This window comes from Schistocerca gregaria, chromosome 3 (assembly GCF_023897955.1).
Source record: "Schistocerca gregaria isolate iqSchGreg1 chromosome 3, iqSchGreg1.2, whole genome shotgun sequence".
Taxonomy (NCBI): domain Eukaryota; kingdom Metazoa; phylum Arthropoda; class Insecta; order Orthoptera; family Acrididae; genus Schistocerca; species Schistocerca gregaria.
Window position 1 is genome coordinate 555,572,829 of NC_064922.1, and position 21,267 is coordinate 555,594,095.

Consider the following 21,267-nt stretch of genomic DNA (forward strand, 5'->3'; position numbering starts at 1 on the left):
ATAAAACTCATTAATACGATTTGTTTGATTTGATTGACTAGCGAATCGAGTACGTAGGATTCCTAGACTCCACATATTTGACTACGAGCCTGGAGACATAATACATACTAACTAGAAATATCGAGACAGTTCGCTGAGATTTCCCAGGATATCAAGGAAAGAATAGCAATGGGAATGAAATTCATGTATTCCCTCAGCGATACGATCAGCTCAGAATCAATATCAGCGAGAGCAGAGAACATACACCAAAGAGCCAAAACATTACGACCACCTCTTTAATAGAGTGTTACTCCAATTCTCAAACACAATACAACAGAGATTCTGCTTGGCATGGTTTCTATGCATAGGTCAAGATTTCCCATACATTACGGGATGGTGGTTTACGGGCATGCACCTGGCGCCCGATGTATTGCAATGGGTACAGATCAGGCACATTTTCTGGCCAAGACATCAGTGTGAGTTCACTGTAACGCGCCTCAAACCTCTGTAACACGATTTTGACCTTGAAGCACGGACAGTTATCGTGATGAAAAACGTCATCGCCGTAGGGGGAAACTTCAAGAATGACGCGATGTTCACGTAGTTCACTGCTGTAATGATGGCTTCTATTACCATCACAGATCCCAAGGACTGCTGTATGATGCCTTCTATTACCATCACAGATCCCAAGGAAGCCCAACTCAATGTACCCCACAGCATAATTCTGCCCTCGCCGGCCTGAATCTGTGGTGGTTTGCATGTTTCATGCAGTCACTCGCCTGGATGATGGCGTGTAAGGACCCAACCATCGACCTGGTGTAACAAGAAATGCGATTCATTCGACAGGCGACACGTTTCTATTGATCCACTGTGAAAAATCAGTAATGCGTGCTCACTGCAGTCATAACTGACTATGTCATCGGGTCTACACAGAAACACGCAGGGGTCGTGTGAGTGGAGCTCCATGTTCAACAATGAGCTTTGAACGGTGTACTCTGAACCACTTGTACCTGCACCAGAATTGTACTCTGTTGCTAAATCTGCCACAGATCGCTACCTAATCTGGATTACACAGTGGGTTTCGATCTCTACATTTGTGATGAGACGTGGCCGCCCAATACCATATGGCCTATCCATTATTTCACCACCCTTCAACCACTCTCCATAGGTGCTCACGACAGTAGCACGCCAACAGATGACCAGCTACGCCGTTTCAGAGATTCTAATTTCCAGCTGCAGCGCCCCAACAATGTTGCATTTGTTAAAAGCACTTGTATCAGTAGATTTCAGCATTTTCAACCCGTATTCGCTATAATGATTGCCCATTCGTGTCTCTTCCGCTTACATTCTTTCCTTCCTGCGCGTAACACACTGATGCGCCCACCAGTCAAGTATGTGTCAGAAACCTGGAGCATAACTAAACGAGAAAAAAAAAGACCTTGCGATTTCTGGTAATGGGGCCGTCTCAAACGTATAGTGTAAGAAGAGCCTATTCCAGATGTGGAGACACTGGAGCAGCGTATTAATGCTGCCCTTGACACTGTTCGGATGCAGCCTGGCCGATTTAAACGTGTGAGACAGAACATGCATGCGTTGAGACACATTGAAACCATTTTCAACACGTACTGTAACTTTGGCTGCATCGTAGAGCACGTATTAGACTGCATTCTCTGAAACAATGTATTATTAAATAAATGGTCTCTAGAATGGAAACCATGCATTTCTGGACATAAGTTCATTAGACCTTTTTTGTTCCGTATCGTCTCGTTGATCAATTCCTAGAGTTTGTACACGGTGGAAAAAATCATCCTGTAAATCAGTGTGAAACGTTTCGGTGTCTCCAGATCTCTTCCACATATACACCCTTCCTTCATGATTTTTAAACCAAGGTTTAACGATGATTAGATTATGCTCTGTGCAAAATTCTGCACGTGGCTTCCTCTTTCATTCCTCCCCCCTCCAGCACACATTGTTTTCCTTCGCCTGTTTTAGAATACGAGTCCCCCGATCACAATTAAATGTTCCTCCGCCTTAACTATCTGGATAATTCCCTTTACATGATTATACATTCTTTCTATCTCATCATCTGCGGAGTTAGTTGGCGTATGAAAATATACTAGTATGGTAGGCGTCGGCTTCGTGTCCATCGTGGCTACGAGAATTTTACTACGCTCTTCATTGTAACTTCCAAGCATTCCTATTTTATTCTTCCTACTCCCGCCTTACCCCTATTTGATTTTTTTATTTATAACACTGTCCACCTGACCAAAAGTCCTGTTCTTCCTGCCACCGAACTTCACCAATTCCTACTATACATAACTTCAACTTATCCATTTCCCTTTTAAAAATTTTCTACGCTACCTACCCGATTTAGGGATGCAACACTTCACTCTCCGACTCGTAGAGTGCCAGTTTTGTTTTTCCTGATGACTACGTCCTCTTGAGTAGTCCTCGCCTGCAGATCCGAATGGAACGCCATTATTATTTAACCACGCAGTAGACCTGCATGCCCTCGGGAAAAATTACATCTGTAGTTCCCCCTTGCTTCCAGACGTTCGCAGTATCAGCACAGAAAGATCATTTTGGTTCATGTTACAAGGACGAATCAGTCAATTGTCCAGACTTTTGCCACTGCCCCTCTTCATGAACCACACTGTTGACTGGCTTCTCAAGAGATATCCATCCGTTATCGCTGCACCTACGGTACGTCTCTTTGTATCGTTGAGGCACGCAAGCCACCCCACCTCGGCAGGGTCCATGGTTTATGAGGGGATCTTGTTTATTTTTATTTCATACCCCACAGAAAACCCAAATAAGTGCGAGACGTTCAAGGTTAGGATACGGACATCCTGTGAGTCCTGTTCCCGCGTAGAATCACGCAGATTTGTTCTGCAACGGTTCACGTCGGAGTGTTCCCGAGTGTGGGCGCCGCTGCAGCAAGTTACAGCACTCGTTCTTTCCGTGGTGGAAGCGGCCTTGGGCTGAGAAGCATTTTCTCCGCGTGGGAAGCTTGCCGCCCGTGTTGTGCGTGCTGTCCGCCGCAAACAGGCTGGTGTCGGGTAGAGGTAGTGTTTACGAGTTGGGCAGTTGCGTGGGAGTCTCGTCCACCATACTAGTATATTCTTGGAGAGAATCATTGCTTCACGTCCAAGGCTGGCACACATTGCCCCAGCTAAAGTAGCTTAATATTACAAAGATTCCGGTTAATTCTAGAAGAACTTACCGACGTCTGAGAAGTGTTATTTATTCTGCTGGACAAAATCATCAACATTAACCCGCACACTGTTGCTAATAGCTGTCAGCGTTGAAATATTTCGTGAAGTTCGTAATTCCACAAGACGATGGTTCCGTTCTTACATATAACCCACAAAAGATTATTTTAAATATCTACTAAAACCGTTGTATGACACCAGTAATCTAGAGAACTGACAGTGAAATGAAATAAAGTAGGATCAACTTCTATATAGACTTCTGTGTTTGCAAGAAGTTACGCCTCCTATACGTTATCGACGAGGCTCCCACGTATTGATAGTACCGCTGAATAATCCAGCATCTCTTCCACAAACTCTATAAATGACTGAATTACTCAAAATAACATGTTTTGTTCTCAAACAACAGGTATATTACACGGTATGTCATTTCTATGACGAAACATCGACAAAAGTGAAAGTAGCGCCCGCTGTATCACAAGAAGTGTGGTAGGATCGCTATTGTTCAGCAGCGCACCTAACGATTTCTGTTGTCTGCTGGCGCGCAAATCCACTCATCTCGGCGTAGTACCTTGGCTGGTGAATGATTAGTGCAGATTTGTCTGTGCTTCTATAAACTGTGGAATACATATATTTCGAAAAGAGTAGATGGGCCAATCCGTATAAATGATGTGACAGATCACGCGCGTATCTCGTAGGGGTTGATCGCTGGCGACACTGTTATAACAAGGGACGTGACGTCTTGAAAGTATTGTTGCAGTGTCGACGGAGACTTGGAGTTTATCACCGATAAGTGCGTCGACTGTCACCGGTCGATGAAAATGATCAATACTGTTCGGTCACAAGGCCGACTATCGATCACTGGCATAAAACACAACTGTCAAGAGACAAACAGCATCTGTGTGTCTGTGCACAAGAGATCTGCACCACTTTAATTTTTTTTATGATAATGTTCTCATGCAACTCTTAGAGATTTAGTTTTTCTATCCTTGACATCACGCTCTCCTCCATTCACACACGCGTCTCAACAGGGAGTAAGGATTTTCCATTTCTCCAGGCAGTCCTCAATATATCCTGCAACCATATCTGTGCTCTACGACCCACCGTACGGTATGTTTCGACCGCCTTTGCAGCTTTATAGCTACATTTAGTGTTTCAAAATGATGCGGCCCATTTTTTACCTAAGTGAAAATGTGCATTTCTTAATCTTGCCTCAAGGTGAAATAGTCAACTTTAATTACTATGCAAGCGCTTTGAAACGGTCACGCTAGTTTTTTTTGCAGTGTCTCCCACTAGTTCGTTGATCATCTCTGAGACTGATGACCAATATTGAAGAATTGGTCGCATAAGCTGTCCTCTATGTGGCCAGAAGAGTGGCCGCGCAGTTTGAGGCGCCATGTCATGGTTTGCACGGCCCCTATGGCCGGAGGTTCGAATCCTCGCTCGGGCATGGATGTGTGTTTTGGTCTTAGCATGCATTAGTTTAAGTTACTTTAAGTAGTGTGTAAGTCTAGGGACCGATGACATCAGCAGTTTGGTCCCTTAGGAGTTCACACACATCTGAACATTTTGTCAAACGGTTCAAATGGCTCTGAGCATTATGGGACTTAACTTCTGAGGTGATCAGTCCCCTAGAACTTAAAACTACTTAAACCTAACTAACCTAAGGACATCACACACATCCATGCCCGAGGCAGGATTCGAACCTGGCACCGTAGAGGCCACGCGGTTCCAAACTGTAGCGCCTAGAACCTCTCAGCCACCCTGGCCGGCAACATTTTGTCCTCTATGCCACTCCATTCATAGGGAATTACATTTCCTTGAGACGCTTCCAATGAATCTGAGCTTGGCATCTGCTTTCCCTACAATATATGTGATCATTCCACTTTAGGTCGCTCTGGACTATTACTCCTGGCTGTTTTAGCGTGAGTTTTAACCAGTACCATATTCTAATAGCAGCGGCTTTTTTCCTCCATTTATGTGTAATAAGTTACATTTACCCAAGTACAATGTCAACTGCCAGTCCGTCCACTAATTACGGATCTCCTGCAGGTCTTCCTGCATTTCATCACAGTCTTCTGGCATTCCTACGTCCGTATAGAGCCGGCCGTTGTGGCGGAGCGGTTCTAGGCGCTTCAGTCCGGGACCGGGCTGCTGCTACGGTCGCAGGTTCGAATACGGCTTCAGGCATCGATGTGTGTGATGTCCTTAGGTTAGTTATGTTTAAGTAGTTCTAAGTCTAGGGGACTGATGACCTCAGATGTTAAGTCCCATAGCCGTTTGATGCATTTGAACTTCCGTATAGTCAACACAATCTTCTGCGAACAACCCCACAGACCTTTCTGTGTTATGCTCTACATCACTTACATACACTGCTCAAAAAAAATTAGGGGTACGTGCCTTTGTACATCTGTCACACTCCATTGAGCAATAATTAAGATGCGGTGATGTTAACAAATTATACCTTTAACTTTCACAAATTAAGCACGCAACAAAACATCACTACATTCTCGATCGTTTACAGGAACTGTAATTTCCGATAGGTGTAGAAAACAAATTGGGAACAATCGTTCATTCCGTCATCCTCGGTGCTTGTCATTGGACTCTGAGAGCTCTCCGTGAGTGTTTACCGTCACCTGACACCTTCGTGGGCATGCTCCGTATAAATCTAAGGAGGTATCTGCTCCCATTCTTTAGTGAGAGCCCGTGAGAGTTCTTGGAGAGTCTGTGGTGGAACAGAATGACCACGAACGCATCTGTCAAGCATGTCCCACATAGGCACGATGTGCTTTAGGTCGTGACTCACCGCTGGTCATTCTATTACGTCAGTCTCCGGGCTTCGCAAGAGACCTATGCTGCGTATAAGCCCTGACATTACAACTCTAACAGGATCTGTTCGATTTACTGCGTGGCGGTAAGGCGACCACAGCAAGTCAAGATCAGTATGGTTGTCAACACTGATACCTCCCCACAGCATCAGAGAACCTTGGAAATCTGTAGATTTCCTGGACAAAATGTGGGAGGTAGCACTCACTACGGGCCTCCACACAAGAGCACGGCCATCACCTTGCTTCTGTCAGCCCCCGGTAGCTAAATGTCAATCCTCTGGGCCCTGGTTCGATTCCCGACGGGGGGCCCTAGTCATACGATTAAATTAAAAAAAAAAAAAAAAAAAAAAAAAAACCTTGCGTCAAGGGATATCTGGACTCGGGTGTGCATAATGCGTTACGCTAGTGACGAAGTTGCCAGTTAACATGGGAACGGAACAATTGATGGCGAGTTTCAAGATGTCCCGTTACGCGCTGTATTCGAGCAGGACGCCTGGGTCGTACGGTACTCTCTCGTAACCTGTTCGTTGCAGTCAGAGCGACACAGTGGCTCCAGTGGCCCTTCTGAGATCTCATGCCCTGGTGTATCCGTGTGACGCACAGATAGCCGGATATTGATCTTCACGTGGAGTTGTAACGCTTCGGCAACCTTGTCCAACTGCCCTGTCTCCCTGTAACGTCTCCACAACGTATCAATGACAGATGGAGAACCATTGGCATCTGCAGCAACACGACAGCAAGTCCACCCTTTTTGGATCAAACACACTCACATTGCAACTTTCACTGAGTTAAGATATCGCAGTGCATGTGCTTGCTTGAATACAACGTCCGCAACCACCATCTGTGTACCTCACAAGAGAACACTGAGACACCGGTAGTCACTTCCTTCTGAGGGGTCTCCTGAGACTGCAATGCATGACGCAGCCAGTAGATGACGGATGACTTTACTTGTTGGACCAACTGAAAGCGAAGTTCTCAAGCTATGCAGTAAGACCACAGGTATCGCCTGTATCAAATTAGATTTGACATACCGAACGTTGATTCACGTGTTCCCCTAATTCTTTTCAACAGTGTATATTAAACACATTCTTTTACAACGTCCTCTAGTTCCCAAGATATATTCTCATTAATGTCGACGACGGTAGCCGAACGATGTTATTCCAGAACTTTGTAAACGGGGTAAAAGCACTTGGAGCGAGTTATGGGAAGTAGTATGGCTGGGAAAGGACAACTGTCAGATTTACTGCAGATTTACAGAGCTGTGTTGGTAAGCGCGTTCTCACGTTGAATTAACTACGAGATATCTTGTTATAACTGTGATCTCACTATGTGAATTGTTTCAGTCGACCTTTGAAAACTATTGCATAGTAATAAAAGTGGACTATTTAACCTTGAGGCAAATATTACGAATTCAACATTTCACCGATATATAAAAAAAAGTTAAATGTGTCATTTCGAAAACTTAAAAACAAGCATAACGCTGCAAGATGCTCAAAATGCTGGTTTTAGAGATGCTTTTAGTGCTCCAACATGACGAGGCCTAATACCCAAAACGATTTTATTCAGTTCAACGATAACCGTAGAAGTCTATATATCTATACAGAAATAATACTTGTACCTGACATTGACGCGAGATAGTCGCGCTTTTCAATGGCGTTGATATCTCTTGCCAACTCATTGTGACTAACGAACTTTTATCTCAGTGCCACAGCTGCGAGCCCAACATCGTCCTATGATTTAATCCTTTTCATGATGTTCACCACTCGTTGTTAGCGTGTTCAATGAGCATTCTGCATACGTTCATTCGGTATTCTTTCTGTTCTTCGGTCATTAAACGAGGAACAAGCTCTGTTGCAATTTGTTTTCGAGTAAAATCTCATGAGTCGAACCATTTGAGATTTTGACAATCTTCTCAAGGTTCTGTGAGAGTTAGATGACGAAATAGAGACGAACCTTTGATTTTTTAAACAAGAGTCCTATCAGTGGAGACGAACGGTACGTAAGGTTTCTGCCAACCCATTGTGACTAACGAAATTTTACCTCAGTGCCTTAGCTGCAAGCCCAACATCGTCTGGTGATTTAATCCTTTTCATGATGTTCACCAGTCGTTGTTTGCGAGTTCAATGAGTATTCTGCATACGTTCACTTGGTATTCTTTCTGTTCTTCAGACATAAAACGAGGAAGAAACTTTTTTCCACTTCCTCGCAAAATTTCTCACTGCAACGCTCCTTCCGTAAACAAAACATTGAAAAGATCATCACGAACACTTACCACTTTCTTGTAAATAGCAGCAGCTCGGAAACAAAACAAGGTAAGCAATCATATGGTCCGGTAAGTTACTTAGGAAACTGTAACGGTTACAATGCTGCTAATGTCACATCGCAAGGCTGCCTCGTTGTCACATACAAATTAGTTCGGTTATTTTTTTTAAACACTTCCAAATTCGCCCATGGGCAATTCTGATACCAGACTGAAATATATAGAAAAAAACCTAAGGAAGCGTAATTGGTCCATGAAGGTTCAAATGGCTCTGAGCACTATGGGACTTAACTTTTGAGGTCATCAGTCCCCTAGAACTTAGGACTACTTAAACCTAACTAACCTAAGGACATCACACACATCTATGCCCGAAGCAGGATTCGAACCTGCGACCGTAGCGGTTGCTCGGTTCCAGACTGTAGCGCCTAGAACCGCTCGGTCACTCAAGTAGGCGTGCATGAAGGAAGTCGAAATTCCCTCGAACTCTCGTTCGACCAACAACTGAATATCGCTCAACATGCTAGGAAACCTACGAAGCTAACGGAAGATCGAATTCAAAGAAGATTTGCTTGTTTCGTCACGAGCTTATTCAATGGAGACCTCACAGAGATTTCCAACAAACTCCATTGACTATAATGCCATTATTCATTGCGAATAGCCTTTTCCTCAACTTTTAAAAGCTCATGCGCAAGCTGCAGTTGCAGCAATGTCAAGGAACATATCATTTCCTTCAATTTGCGTCTCACGTAATGATCAGGAGGGAAAAATTGGATAAATGGCGGTTTATACTGAGAGGCGTCGAGCATAATTTTTCCCCAGTGGAGTAGGAAGGGAAAACAAGATTGTGGCGCACTAGTACCCTCCGAACTCATCGTAAAGTGGCTTACCGAGTACAGATGTAGACACAAACTGTACGTTCTGACGTTTACATAAGTAACCTACGGAAAACCGTCCAAAATAATATTGCTTTTTGAAAATGTCAGCGAGAAGCAATCAACTAGGAAAGACCTGTGGCCAAGTCCATGGAAACGATTCGATTCCGACACTTGTGAGAACGTACTCGACAGAAGGTGTGTGTGAATACGCCTTCCTCTCGTTCAGCCGGCCGGAGTGGCCGATCGGTTCTAGGCGCTACAGTCTGGAACAGCGCGAACGCTACGGTCGCAGGTTCGAATCTTGCCTCGGGCATGGATGTGTGTGATGTGCTTAGGTTAGTTAGGTTTAAGTAGCTCTAAGTTCCTGGGGACTGATGACCTCAGACGTTAAGTCCCATAGTGCTCAGAGCCATTTGAACCTCTCATTCACTAGTAAATTGCGCTGCCTAGTGAGATGTTCTAGAGTCTTACAATTGTGCCGAATGAACGGGTCCTTCACCTGTTCTGCGTACAGAGACGATCTGTCGCCGCCGGCCGCGCAGCAAACCAGTCGAGTTTACAGTCGGTTGTCGACCTTGCTGGCTCTGCGTACGCCGCATTCAAAAACAAAGAGCGTACGCTCAGCCGGGAACAGGTCACTCCGTTCAGCGCTGTTATGCGGAAAATTCCTACGCGGTGAACCTGCTAGCGTCTGCAGTGATGTAATATTTGCTCGCACAAACATACCACATTTGCTGTTGGTACTGGCGTGTAACAACTACATGCAGCTATTATTAAACAAATAACTACTGCAACGAACTGTATCTGCAAGTGATTCGATAAAATGACCAGATTAACGCAAATTTTTAAATAGAGTACGCTGTAGAATTATCCTCCTCCCCCACGTGGGCTCCAAGCCTGATTTCAGAGTTATTTACATTTCAATGACTGTAAAAAAAAAAGCACACTTTACTGCTATTTATAAGAAGGATAGGGGAACCGATGTATAAAATCACAGACCTATTCCTTTTACATCTATCTGTTGCTGCAAGCTATATCAAAATGAAGCGAATAAGCTTATTTTTACGGTTCATAATCGTCAAGGGAAGGGAAAGTGCCCTACTTAAGTTCAACGAGGATGGGGAAAGGATGAAGCCACATCTTTTTAACGGAATCTTTCGGCTTTCGTCTGAAATTATTTAGAAAAACAATGAAAAACCTAAATTAGAATGGCAAGACGGACATTCAAAACCAACTCCAGCCGACTGGTCGCCACATCTGTTGGTAATCTCAGAACGTTTCCGCAACACAATTATAAACTCAAGTGAGACAATTGTCTCTCAAACAAATCGGCATCGCTGCAATAGACTGAAAACAAAACGCTGTCCGGTGTGCTGGGAGACAAGTGAAGTGTCTAAAGTGATACAAGACTGCAAATGGAACCTCTCGCTGTAGCCGAGCGGTTCTAGGCGCTTCAGTCCGGAATCGCGCGACCGCTACGGTCACAGTTTCGAATCCTGCCTCGGGCATGGATGTGTGTAATTTCCTTAGGTTAGTTAGGTTTAAGTAGTTCTAAGTTCTAGGGGACTGATGACCTCAGAAGTTAAGTGCCATAGTGCTGTGAGCCATTTTTTTTTTTTTTAATCATTTGGAACCTCTCTTGAGGTTAAGGTGACGGATGACCCAAAACTTTAGAGTCAAAATTATACAGACGCTACAGGTCCATGAATAAAACAAATTACCCAGTTGAAAACCAAAATCTTCGTATTCAAGTCAAATATTAATAGAAAACTGTGCCACCGATCGCGGCTGAAATATTGCCTGCCCTACTGGTAATCCTGAACTACAGGTTGTGTTGTGTTGTATTGTATTGTACTGGGGACCTAGAAACGACGGAGAGGCGTCGTCCCCGGTGTAGCCCTCAGTGGTGCACAACCCCACAACAGGCTACAGCAGTCCACTCACCCCACCGCCACTCCACACCGAACCCAGGAATATTGTGCGGTTCGGCCCCCAGTGGACCCCCTCGGGAACGTCTCATACCAGACGAGTGTTACCCCAATGTGTGCGTGGTAGAATAATTAAGGTGTACGCGTACGTGGAGACAGTGTTTGTGCAGCAATCGCCGACATAGTGTAACTGAGGAGGAATAACGGCAACCAGCCCGCATCCACAGACTGGCTGGCACACCGGACCTCGACAGTAATCCGCTGGGCGGATTCGTGTCGGGGACCAGCACGCCTTCCCGCCCGGAAAGCAGTGCGTTATATCCCACGGATAACCGGGCGGCCAACGGGTTGCTCAACTTCGCACGCTTGTTTGTCGGTATCGTGCTATTGGACTGATTTACCCAGACAGTTACAGACTGACCTACAGTTTAACGTGGGATCTGAATCATTGAGCAACTCTGGGTTATTTACACGTAGAAGAGGTGAAGCAAGCGGTACATCTACATCTACATCCTCTGCCTGACAAAAAAAAAAAAATGTAAAGCAACCAGGACAAACTGTCCGATGTACACACCATCGGCGTGTATGTATGTAAATGATTAGAGTTGGAATTTTCGGTGTAGACAGAACTGGGGGGGGGGGGGGGGGTGTACTGGTGTTATTCGCGTTTAGTGTTGTTAACAGGCTTAGGGGCGTGAACAGTGTGAGGTATTGAGCGCTCCTCACTGTGAAGGACGGAGAGGTGCCGTATACTGTGTTGAGACAGCGTTATCTAAACTTGACAGAGTTTGCAAGGGCCTCATTATGGCTCTCCAGTTGGCAGCCTGCTCGACTCGTGTAATCTCCAGATTTGTGGGACATTCGGATATGACAGTGGCCGGATGTTGGCCTCCTTGGGAACCTGAGAGGAGGCATACTCGTCGTCAAGGTCCCAGCCAACCACGTCTGACTACTACAAGGGAGGATCGCTGCACTGTGCAGCAAGCACGTCGTAACCCCTTCGCATCTGCAGCTGCCGCCCAAGAACAATTAATGTACTCCGTGCTATATTCTGTTTCAACCAGCACCATCTGCAGACTAACAGCAACCGAACTATGGAATTACACTGGACTCGCATTCGGGAGGACGACGGTTCAATCCCGCGTCCGGCCATCCTGATTTAGGTTTTCCGTGATTTCCCTAAATCGCTCCAGGCAAATGCCGTGATGGTTCCTTTCAAAGGGCACGGTCGACTTCCTTCCCCGTCCTTCCCTAATCCGATGAGACCGATGACCTCGCTGTCTGGTTTCCTTCCCCAAAACAACCAACCAACCAACTATGGAATTAGCGGCCAATGCGTAGGCTACAGTTAACACCAGAACACATACCGCTGTATATGGAATGATCCCGTGATCGGGACACCTGGTGATGAATCGTAGTTATGCACTACCTCGGATACATATCGTGGGCAAGTTCAGCGGCGACCTTGGAAGAGGCCTCATTCTTCCACCGCGTTGGAGAGACACAGTAATGTTACTCCTGGCGTCATGTCTGGTGACATGTAATTGTCAATGCATACGTGTGTTCAGATGCTTTTGGTCAGGTAGTTTAAATCTGTACGAATTCTCACTGTCCCAAAGATATCCCAGTGAGCTGTTGCACTCCAAAGTGTTCCAGCTGTAGCAGTCATCTGAGGCTGTACCAGAAGCGTTGAACGACACCTTACTAGTGTTGAGCAGCCAACTACAGTGGTGACTCGCCGTGTTACAGATGGTGGCAGCCGAGGAGGGCGGCGCAGCGGGCGCCGGACCGGCCGCAGAGGCCTCCGGCGGCGGCCCCGGGTCGGCGGACGTCGGCCTGGAGCTGCAGACGCTGCAGGAGCGCCGCCGCCGCCAGTTCACGACGCAGCACTCCACCCTGTGGACGCGCCGCCAGCAGGCCGTCTGCGTGCGCCGCGCCTACAAGAAGTACGGCTCCAAGTCCGCGCCCAACGTCATCCTCGACGGCCTCAACATGACCGTCCCCAAGGGCACCATGTGAGTCTCTCGCTTCTCTCTCCCTAGACCAGTGGCCGTCGAACTGCGGCCCCCGGGTCGCATGCGGCCCGAATCATGTATTCGTGTGGCTCGCGAGTCTCGGCCGTATTTTATAACAATATGCACCTGTCAGCTAACAGCTGAATCCCAAACGTCAACTAACGTTAAGAGCTGTAGTAACAAAAGAGTACTTACACAGCCAGTTACGATTTTAAGATGTGCTTAATTTTAACCGATGTTGATGAATTCGTCCATGAGCTAACTAAAGGTACCTGGAGTCAAGTAGCGCGGCCACTGCTGTGTTACAGAGGGAAACTTTTATTGTTTTGTCTTCCATTTCCGATAACTCACGTGTGCGAGCGTGTCGTAGCGATCAGCTGCTACGGTATGAATTTTGAGACTGAAGTAACATGGATTTGTGAAAGAGTGTCACAGAGACAGTCATCTTGAAATGTGGTACTTACTTGCACCGATGAACATTACATTAAATATGTTATAATACACTGCAATGTGTAGAAGAGGACTGACATTCAAATCATATGTCATACTGTCTCATATTGAATAATGCTTTGAAACATAATTACAGTTACTTTTCTTAACCAATTAACCACCCGTTCACACAGAGGACACAATAGTTAGTCAAAGCTATTCTACGACTTTGGGGTCGCTGAGAGTGCAACAATCTGAAATAGAGAACAGCTGACACGAAGTGGTCTGAATGATACCGATTTTTAACGGTCACTACATGGGGGCCAGCTGGCAACTTATCGCGCCCTTACCACAACTAGTCTACTGGACGCTTGCAACTTACCGATTTGTACAGCTCACCAATTAATAATAAGATTGGTACATATGCGGTCGGAGGTGTCGTCCCTCAATGTTAATACTGGCTCTCGAGCAAAAAGCTTTAACGACCACTGCCCTATACAGTCCAACAGGCAGCGTATCTCAAACCTTTAGACTGCCTATTTTGAGAAAGGGACCGAATGGTCAGAAATTATCAAACCATGGTTTAGGCTCATAACACATCTTGAAGGAAATGGAAAGTACTACAGCATGAAGCACCAGTGCTGTGTTAATCACATAATGGATGCGAAACCATTAAATTATCAGTCGATGTGGAACTGATATCTCATCATATGGGCTACAGGAAACTGTCGGGGATGAAGGTGGCTGCAGCAAGACTGACGACGTTTATATATTCTTTATACAGGGTGAAAAGTATTAAAACCGACAAACTCTGGGAGGTTGTAGGAGACATCAAAACAAATATTTTTCCCTAATGTCATTTTTTCCTATGAGGATTATTTAAACCAGTGGAGGCCGTATTACGCTCTTCAGTTGTTAGAGGGCGTATTACGCTCTTCAATTGTAGGCAACTGCTGTCCACCAGTGTAGTAGTGCATTGTCTCTGTTTACTAATGGAGCGATACACCTGGAGTGAGTACACTGATATGGTTGGTGCATACTACGTAGCGCACCGCAACGAACAAGCTGCACAGCTGGTTTATCAACAACAATATCCTAATCGCCGCATCATACGACCTTTGCTGCTGTGTACCAACGTCTGCGTGAGACCGGGTCATTTAGCAGATTACCTGGACAGGGACGCCGTCATATGGTAAGAAAGGTGCAGTTTGAGGAACCTGTCTTGCAGCATGTGGAGTGGGATCCTCCAATCAGAACTCGTGCAATTGTACGTAACATTGAGACTAATCAGACGAATGTAAGAACAGTCCTTCGAGAGCAATTGTTACATCCATTACATTTACCTGGAACCAGTTGGTTATCCACCCAGAGCACAGTTTTCGCAGTGGTACCTGGAACAGTGTGAAATGCATCCTACATTTCCATCCTCTGTGTTGTTTACCGACGAAGCAACGTTCGGGCGTGATGGAGCTTTCAACATGCACAGTGTTACATTGTTGATTTTCTTTATTTAAACTTACGACTTGTCACCTGAATATGATTTTTTTTTATATTTCATTTTATCTGTTTCTAATATCATGTTATAATTCCATGTATTGACTCGTTCCATGACCATGGAGACTTCTCCTTAATTTGGTCCCACGGAACAATAAATAGATAAATAATAAAAAAATGCACAATTCGCATGTTTGGAGTGAGGATAACCCACATGCCACAGTTACCAGCGCTCATCAAGTGCGGTTCTTCTTTAATGTGTGGGTCGGTGTTGTTGGGGAGTGTTCGATTGGGCCGTATCTGCTACCTAGGCCATTAAATGGGCAGGCGCTATTACAATTTTCTCGCCAGAGCATTGCCAGAATTGCTGAAAGACGTCTCGCTCCCAACAAGACAACGTATGTGGTTCCAACATGACGGGGCGCCGGCACATTTCAGTCGTCGTGTGTGTCGATTCCTGGACCGACAGTTCCCAGAAACGTGCATTGGCAAATGTGGTCCTGTACCATGGCCTGCTCGATCCCTAGATATGTCCGCTCTGGACTTTTTGTGTGGGGAGAGATGCGCAACCTCGTCTACGCAACTCCTGTTGCATCAGAAGAGGATCTGGTCGCCCGGATAGTAGCAGCAGCAGGAATTCCTGGGGTTTTTGCCCGTGTCAGAAAGAACATGATCTGACCGTGTAACCTTTGTCTGCGTGTCAATGGAGCCATTTTTTGAAAATCTACTGTAATTGAAATTGCGTTTTGTTCATGTATTGTCCCCTGGTCATAAAAAAAATGCAAAAGTGTTTATAGGGTTTAATTAATTTGCCGCCAGAGAAATCTTCCTCTACTGGTTTAAATACTCCTCACACGAAAAATGACATTAGGGAAAAATATCTGTTTTGATTTCCCCTACAACCTCCCAGAGTTTGTCGGTTTAAATACTTTTCACCCTGTATTACTCCAACGAACTCCAGGAAGTATAGGTGTGCAACTTCGGCCAGAGGCGTGCCGGCCGGCCGCGGTGGTCTCGCGGTTCTAGGCGCGCAGTCCGGAACCGCGCGACTGCTACGGTCGCAGGTTCGAATCCTGCCTCGGGCATGGATGTGTGTGATGTCCTTATGTTAGTTAGGTTTAAGTAGTTCTAAGTTCTAGGGGACTGATGACCACAGCAGTTGAGTCCCATAGTGCTCAGAACCATTTGAACCGGTTTAAGTCACGTACGCGCCGCTCTAAGCGACGTGAAAACATGACGAAAAGTCGATTATTGCCCCAGTGACAAAGCTCCTGATAAGGCTAAATTGCTGAACTTGCAGATGTCGAGTAGCGTTCGAATTTCCATATCGGGTCCTGGCATGTTCCCACAACGCTGAAGTATGGTCGTCCAGATGGCAGCCTCCTGTCGACTGCGATTTACGATTTCGAGTTCACTGCCAGAAGTCACTGAAGATTTCAGCTGACAGGCACTGACTAATCAAACCTTCAGCTTTCAAATTTCGTGTTTGTTAACGTAGATGTGCTCTTTCAAATATCTCGACTGTAGCTAAGTCGTCGTAAGTTGCAGCGGGCGGGGCGCTCTGCAGCTTCGCGGGGCTGACTCAACTAGAGCCGTAACGAAATTTTGTAAACGTCTCTATGGCAACACCTCAGTGTGGTTCTTGCTCTACAGACGCCTAAGATTCCGCCTACAGCCGTTAGCACTTCGCATTTGAAAGCCGGCAGTACCGCTGTGAACTGTCAGGAGCTTCTTACACCGTCTCAAGAGGACAAGTCCGGTGATCTTGGTATTGAAAGAAGATCACCGAAACTAGGAGTCAGGCATCCAGAGAAAATATTCCTCACAGCTGCCATGGCTGCACTTGGCAGTGTGCGATGTTTAACAATCCTATTGAAAATAAACACTCTTCTCATTTATCTGTCGTTTCCACAATTTCGGCAAAAAGAACGTGTGTAAAGTCCGCCCGGAAAGCTGAGTGGTCAGCGTGACGAATTGCCGTCCTACGGGCCCGGTTTCGATTCCCGGTTGGGTCTGAGATTTTCTCCGCTCAGGGACTAGGTGTTGTTCATCCCCATCCTGCGCGCAGGTCGCCCAGTGTGGCGTCGAATGTAGTAAGACCTGCACCAAGGCGGCTGGACCTTCAAGGGGCCTTTCGCCCAATTACGACAAACGCTCATTTCATTTCCATCGTGTGTAAAAACGAGATCTGAATTTCACTGTCGTTGTTATACCATAAAAAAAGGCGGGAGTACACCAGCCGCAGCTATGACCCACTGCACAGTTACATATGGGGAATGAAGAAGTGTTTCACAACCTACAGAAGGCTGTTTAGGGACCCAAAAACAATAGCTCCGTTAATTAAGTGAACGATTTAAGTGAAAATGCTCCTGTTGCAGACATCATTTGCATACACACAGCGAAGTCTTCTCGTTGTTGAAAGCCACTATCTTTGACCTCCTGAATCACCAACAGTTTATAGGGATGGAATTCTAAATCGCGTTGTGGCAGTTTTCTCACAGACTCGTATGTCATCTGTAGACAGTGTGCATATTTATGTGCGGATCGTCTCAGACTACTGATGATTGACTCTCTCGCAATGGCATCATTTTCGGGTGTCCTTGCTTCTTCATAAGAATGTTTCCCGTTGTTCTGAGAGCTGAAACCCATTTTAGGATCGTATTCCGACTTGGAGCTATGCGATTAAAGCGGCGACGAAATATCGGCCGTGCTGCAACAACAGACTCACAAGGGGTCCTTACGAACTTCACCTCGCCGATTTGATTCATACTGACAGCTTACGTAGAGCAGGAGTAGTACTTCAACATATGTAGACAGGACGACGCAACTCTCAACCGTTTTCGAGAAGATCTACTTTGAAAATTTTAGCCGCGCTTATGTACTTTGTATAGTGGTAGATGTAACCTCGCAAGAAATTACACAGACAAATTGAGTGTTACAAGGAGACCCCCTCAGTCCCCTCGTGTTCAAAGTAGCCACACACGACGTGGTCCTACCGATAAAAACTTCGACTCTGTCCAGCAAGATCTATATACACGCAGACAGTTTGGTGGTGGGATCACACAAATGAACTACAGAAGTAAATAAATGTTCTTGCAACGTGGGCTGCTATCCACGAAGGACAAAATACAAGTCAAACAAGAACCTCTACAAACTACGAACAGCTTCAAATATCTGGGAGTATCGGTTCAGACAACTGCACACTCATACAGAATACACGCAACACAACGAGCAGCAGCCGCAATCAAAGCCATCTACGACATCAAGTCACTAAGCCAACTATCCCTGGATATAGCCATGGCCCTCTTCGAAGCCAAAATCGTTCCTGTTTTAAAATATGGAATAGAGATAACATGGGAAAAGTTAAGCAATGGAGAGCTACTACAAAAAGAAAAAGTGAAAGCCAGATTCCTGAAGGCAGCCCTCGGAATTTCCAAGTACACCAAGTCAAGACTAGCATTTCTAGTAGAGGACCTGAGATGGAAATTCAACTTGTCCTACGCAGACAACTGGAAGAATCTGCAGCTAGAGAGAGAGAAGATGGTTCAAATGGCTCTGAGCACTATCGCACTTAACATCTGAGGTCATCAGTCCCCTAGAACTTAAAACTACTTAAACCTAACTAACCGAGGCAGGATTCTAACCTGCGACCCTAGCATCAGCGCGGTTCCGGACTGAAGCGCCTAGAAACGCTAGGCCACCGCGGCCGGCAGAGGGAGAAGAAAAAGAAGGAGATATGGCCGGAGTTCTACTCTTCAGAGGCCATGATGGACAGAGCATGGAACGGCACAAACCAGGAGCTGAGACCACTTCATAAATTCCATGGCGGTCCACAACTACCATAACATAATCTGCAGGACGAAGACATACACGACCCGCACTCGATATGCATATGTGAGCTCTGTGAAAAACATTGTGATCGATACCACGTACTAATGTGTAAAAACCTTGTGAAATCCATAATAGACCTCTGTGTTAAATAACGTATCTTAATATGCACAGCTTGTGCGCAATAAAGTGTATTATATCATATCATCATTCAAGTAATCCGCAGCTGAGCGAGTAAGCGCGTAGTTCCATGGGCGCGAGGTCTTCCTGCTGGTACTTATTATTCATTCCCACGTAATTCTAACAACAAATGTATTACGACTGTAAAAATTATCAGTCTTTAATGGTTCACTTATCATTTACATAATATTTATCCTGAAAAAGGATAAAAAACTCCTTCGTAAGGAGATTGGAATTTAAAAAGTGGATAAGCGGGAAATGAGTATAGCCATTTCATTTATATTATTGTATAAACATTTGTGACATATATAATACGAGGGTTGTCCAGAAGGTAATTTCTGATTGGCCGCTAAGTGGAAACCACAGTGAAAATCGGAAATGTTTCATTTGCGAAAATTAGCTATGTCCTCCAGCTACTTCTCTACATAGTCGCCGCTCCGGCTTACACATTTGTCGTAGCGCTGTACCAACTTTCCAATACCCTCGCCATAAAAGGCAGCCTCCTATGCTTTCCGCCAATTCTCTGCGCTGGTCTCCAACTCATCGACTGTGCCAAAACGTTGCCTTCAAAGCAGAGAGGAAAACCAGAGTGTGATTTGTCTGAGCTGTATGGTGTGTGATCACACACTTCCTATCGAAAGCGCAGCAGGAGCATCTTCATTGGCCCTGCAGTGAGTGGCCGAGAACTGTAATGAAAAAGGAAATGCATGATACTTACGTTTCATGGAATTGCATGAAGTGGAGCAAAATCTCTCCGCAGGCACCCATACTTGGCGGGAGACACTATTTTCTAGCCATCTTTACGTGCGCACTATGAGTCCAGAACCTCAAAGAGCGATGTGACTCAATCAACAGGCATACTAGAAACACTGTCCAAAATGTCTGTGCGAAGCTTCATCGGATTTTCACTGTGGTTTCCATTTCGCGACCAATCGAAACTTACTTTCTGGACATCCCTCGTATGTAACCCATGGAGCACTGAACGCATCAGGATGATATTGATCATAGAAACACGGAAGAAAATAATTATTGCGACATACAACGCGTGTGATGAGGGCCAAATTCTTGAATCTGCATGATTTTTCAATGTGTCCATTGAAAAAGAAATTTGATGTACATTCATAAACGGGTCTCGGTCATGACCCCATTTAGTGGCATACCACTCATATCGAAGCATGCCACCGAATATTGGCAGAGACGACTGATACTATACGATTGATCGTATTTTTGAGCAGCCGTCTCTAGACGCTACCTCTCTATTCTCTTCGATAATGTAGGCGCAGATTTGTAGTCGTTTTATAAGACTTTCGCCTGCATCTAAAAACAAACGACGGAAGGGTGCACCATCGGAGTACATTTGGGAGGGATTACTTTAGTACTGCACGTCTACAAAATAACATGGGAAAGAAAACAAAAGTACGGGTAGACAAATTCGATCCAAGGAAATAGCTCTCATGAAACAAAACGCTTACTCACTCGCTGCGAACACCGAACTCCCTGAATGCTAGCGACCATACAAAGTACAGAAGCACTCCTATAATTTTCAAACTCTATTTCCACGGAAACGGTTGAGAGTTGCGTGTTCATGTTTACATACACTGACGGAAAAAATCGCTTCACCAAAAAAATAATTAATGTCGAACAATGAAATTTCCGAAATGCATTTGTCTAGGTATATGTGTAAGTTATTAATATTGCAAGTTCAAAGCGAGAGATAAGCGATTGCAAATAAATGCTGGTACATTAAAAACCGGTGTAACCGTTAGAATATTGAATGCAAGCATGCAAAGACACGTGCATTGTGTTATATAGATGCCGGATGTCAGCTTGTGGATGGAGTTCGTGCCCGTTGCACTTGGCCCGTCAATACAGAGACGGTTAATGATGATAGTGGATGACGCTGGAGTTGGGGTCCGATGGTGTTCCATATGTGCTCGACTGGAGACAGATCTGGTGATCGAGTGTTCCAAGGCAGCATCTCGACACTCTGTAGAGCATGTCTAATTACAACAGCGGTATGTGGGCGAGTGTTATCCTGTTGGAAAACATCCCCTGGAATGCTGTACATGGATGGCAGCACAACAGGTGCAATCACCAGACTGACGTACAAATTTGCAGTCAGGGGACGTGGGATAACAGCGAGATTGGTCCTGCTGTCATGCGAAATCGCACCCTAGAACACAACTCCAAGTGTAGGTCCAGTGTGTCTAGTATCGAAGTGGATTGGCCTCTTTGTAACCAA

At 45.4% G+C, this 21,267-nt stretch overlaps 1 protein-coding gene across 2 annotated transcripts in view; it reads left to right on the forward strand.

The window, feature by feature from the left end:
• The window catches only part of LOC126354477 (ABC transporter G family member 23), a 303,072-nt gene that overhangs the window by 189,957 nt on the left and 91,848 nt on the right, over window positions 1–21,267 (forward strand). For both annotated transcript variants that reach the window (XM_050004183.1, XM_050004182.1), the window contains one exon: window positions 12,829–13,094. In XM_050004183.1, coding sequence (XP_049860140.1) covers window positions 12,829–13,094 — 266 coding nt within the window. The remainder of the gene's footprint in view (window positions 1–12,828; window positions 13,095–21,267) is intronic.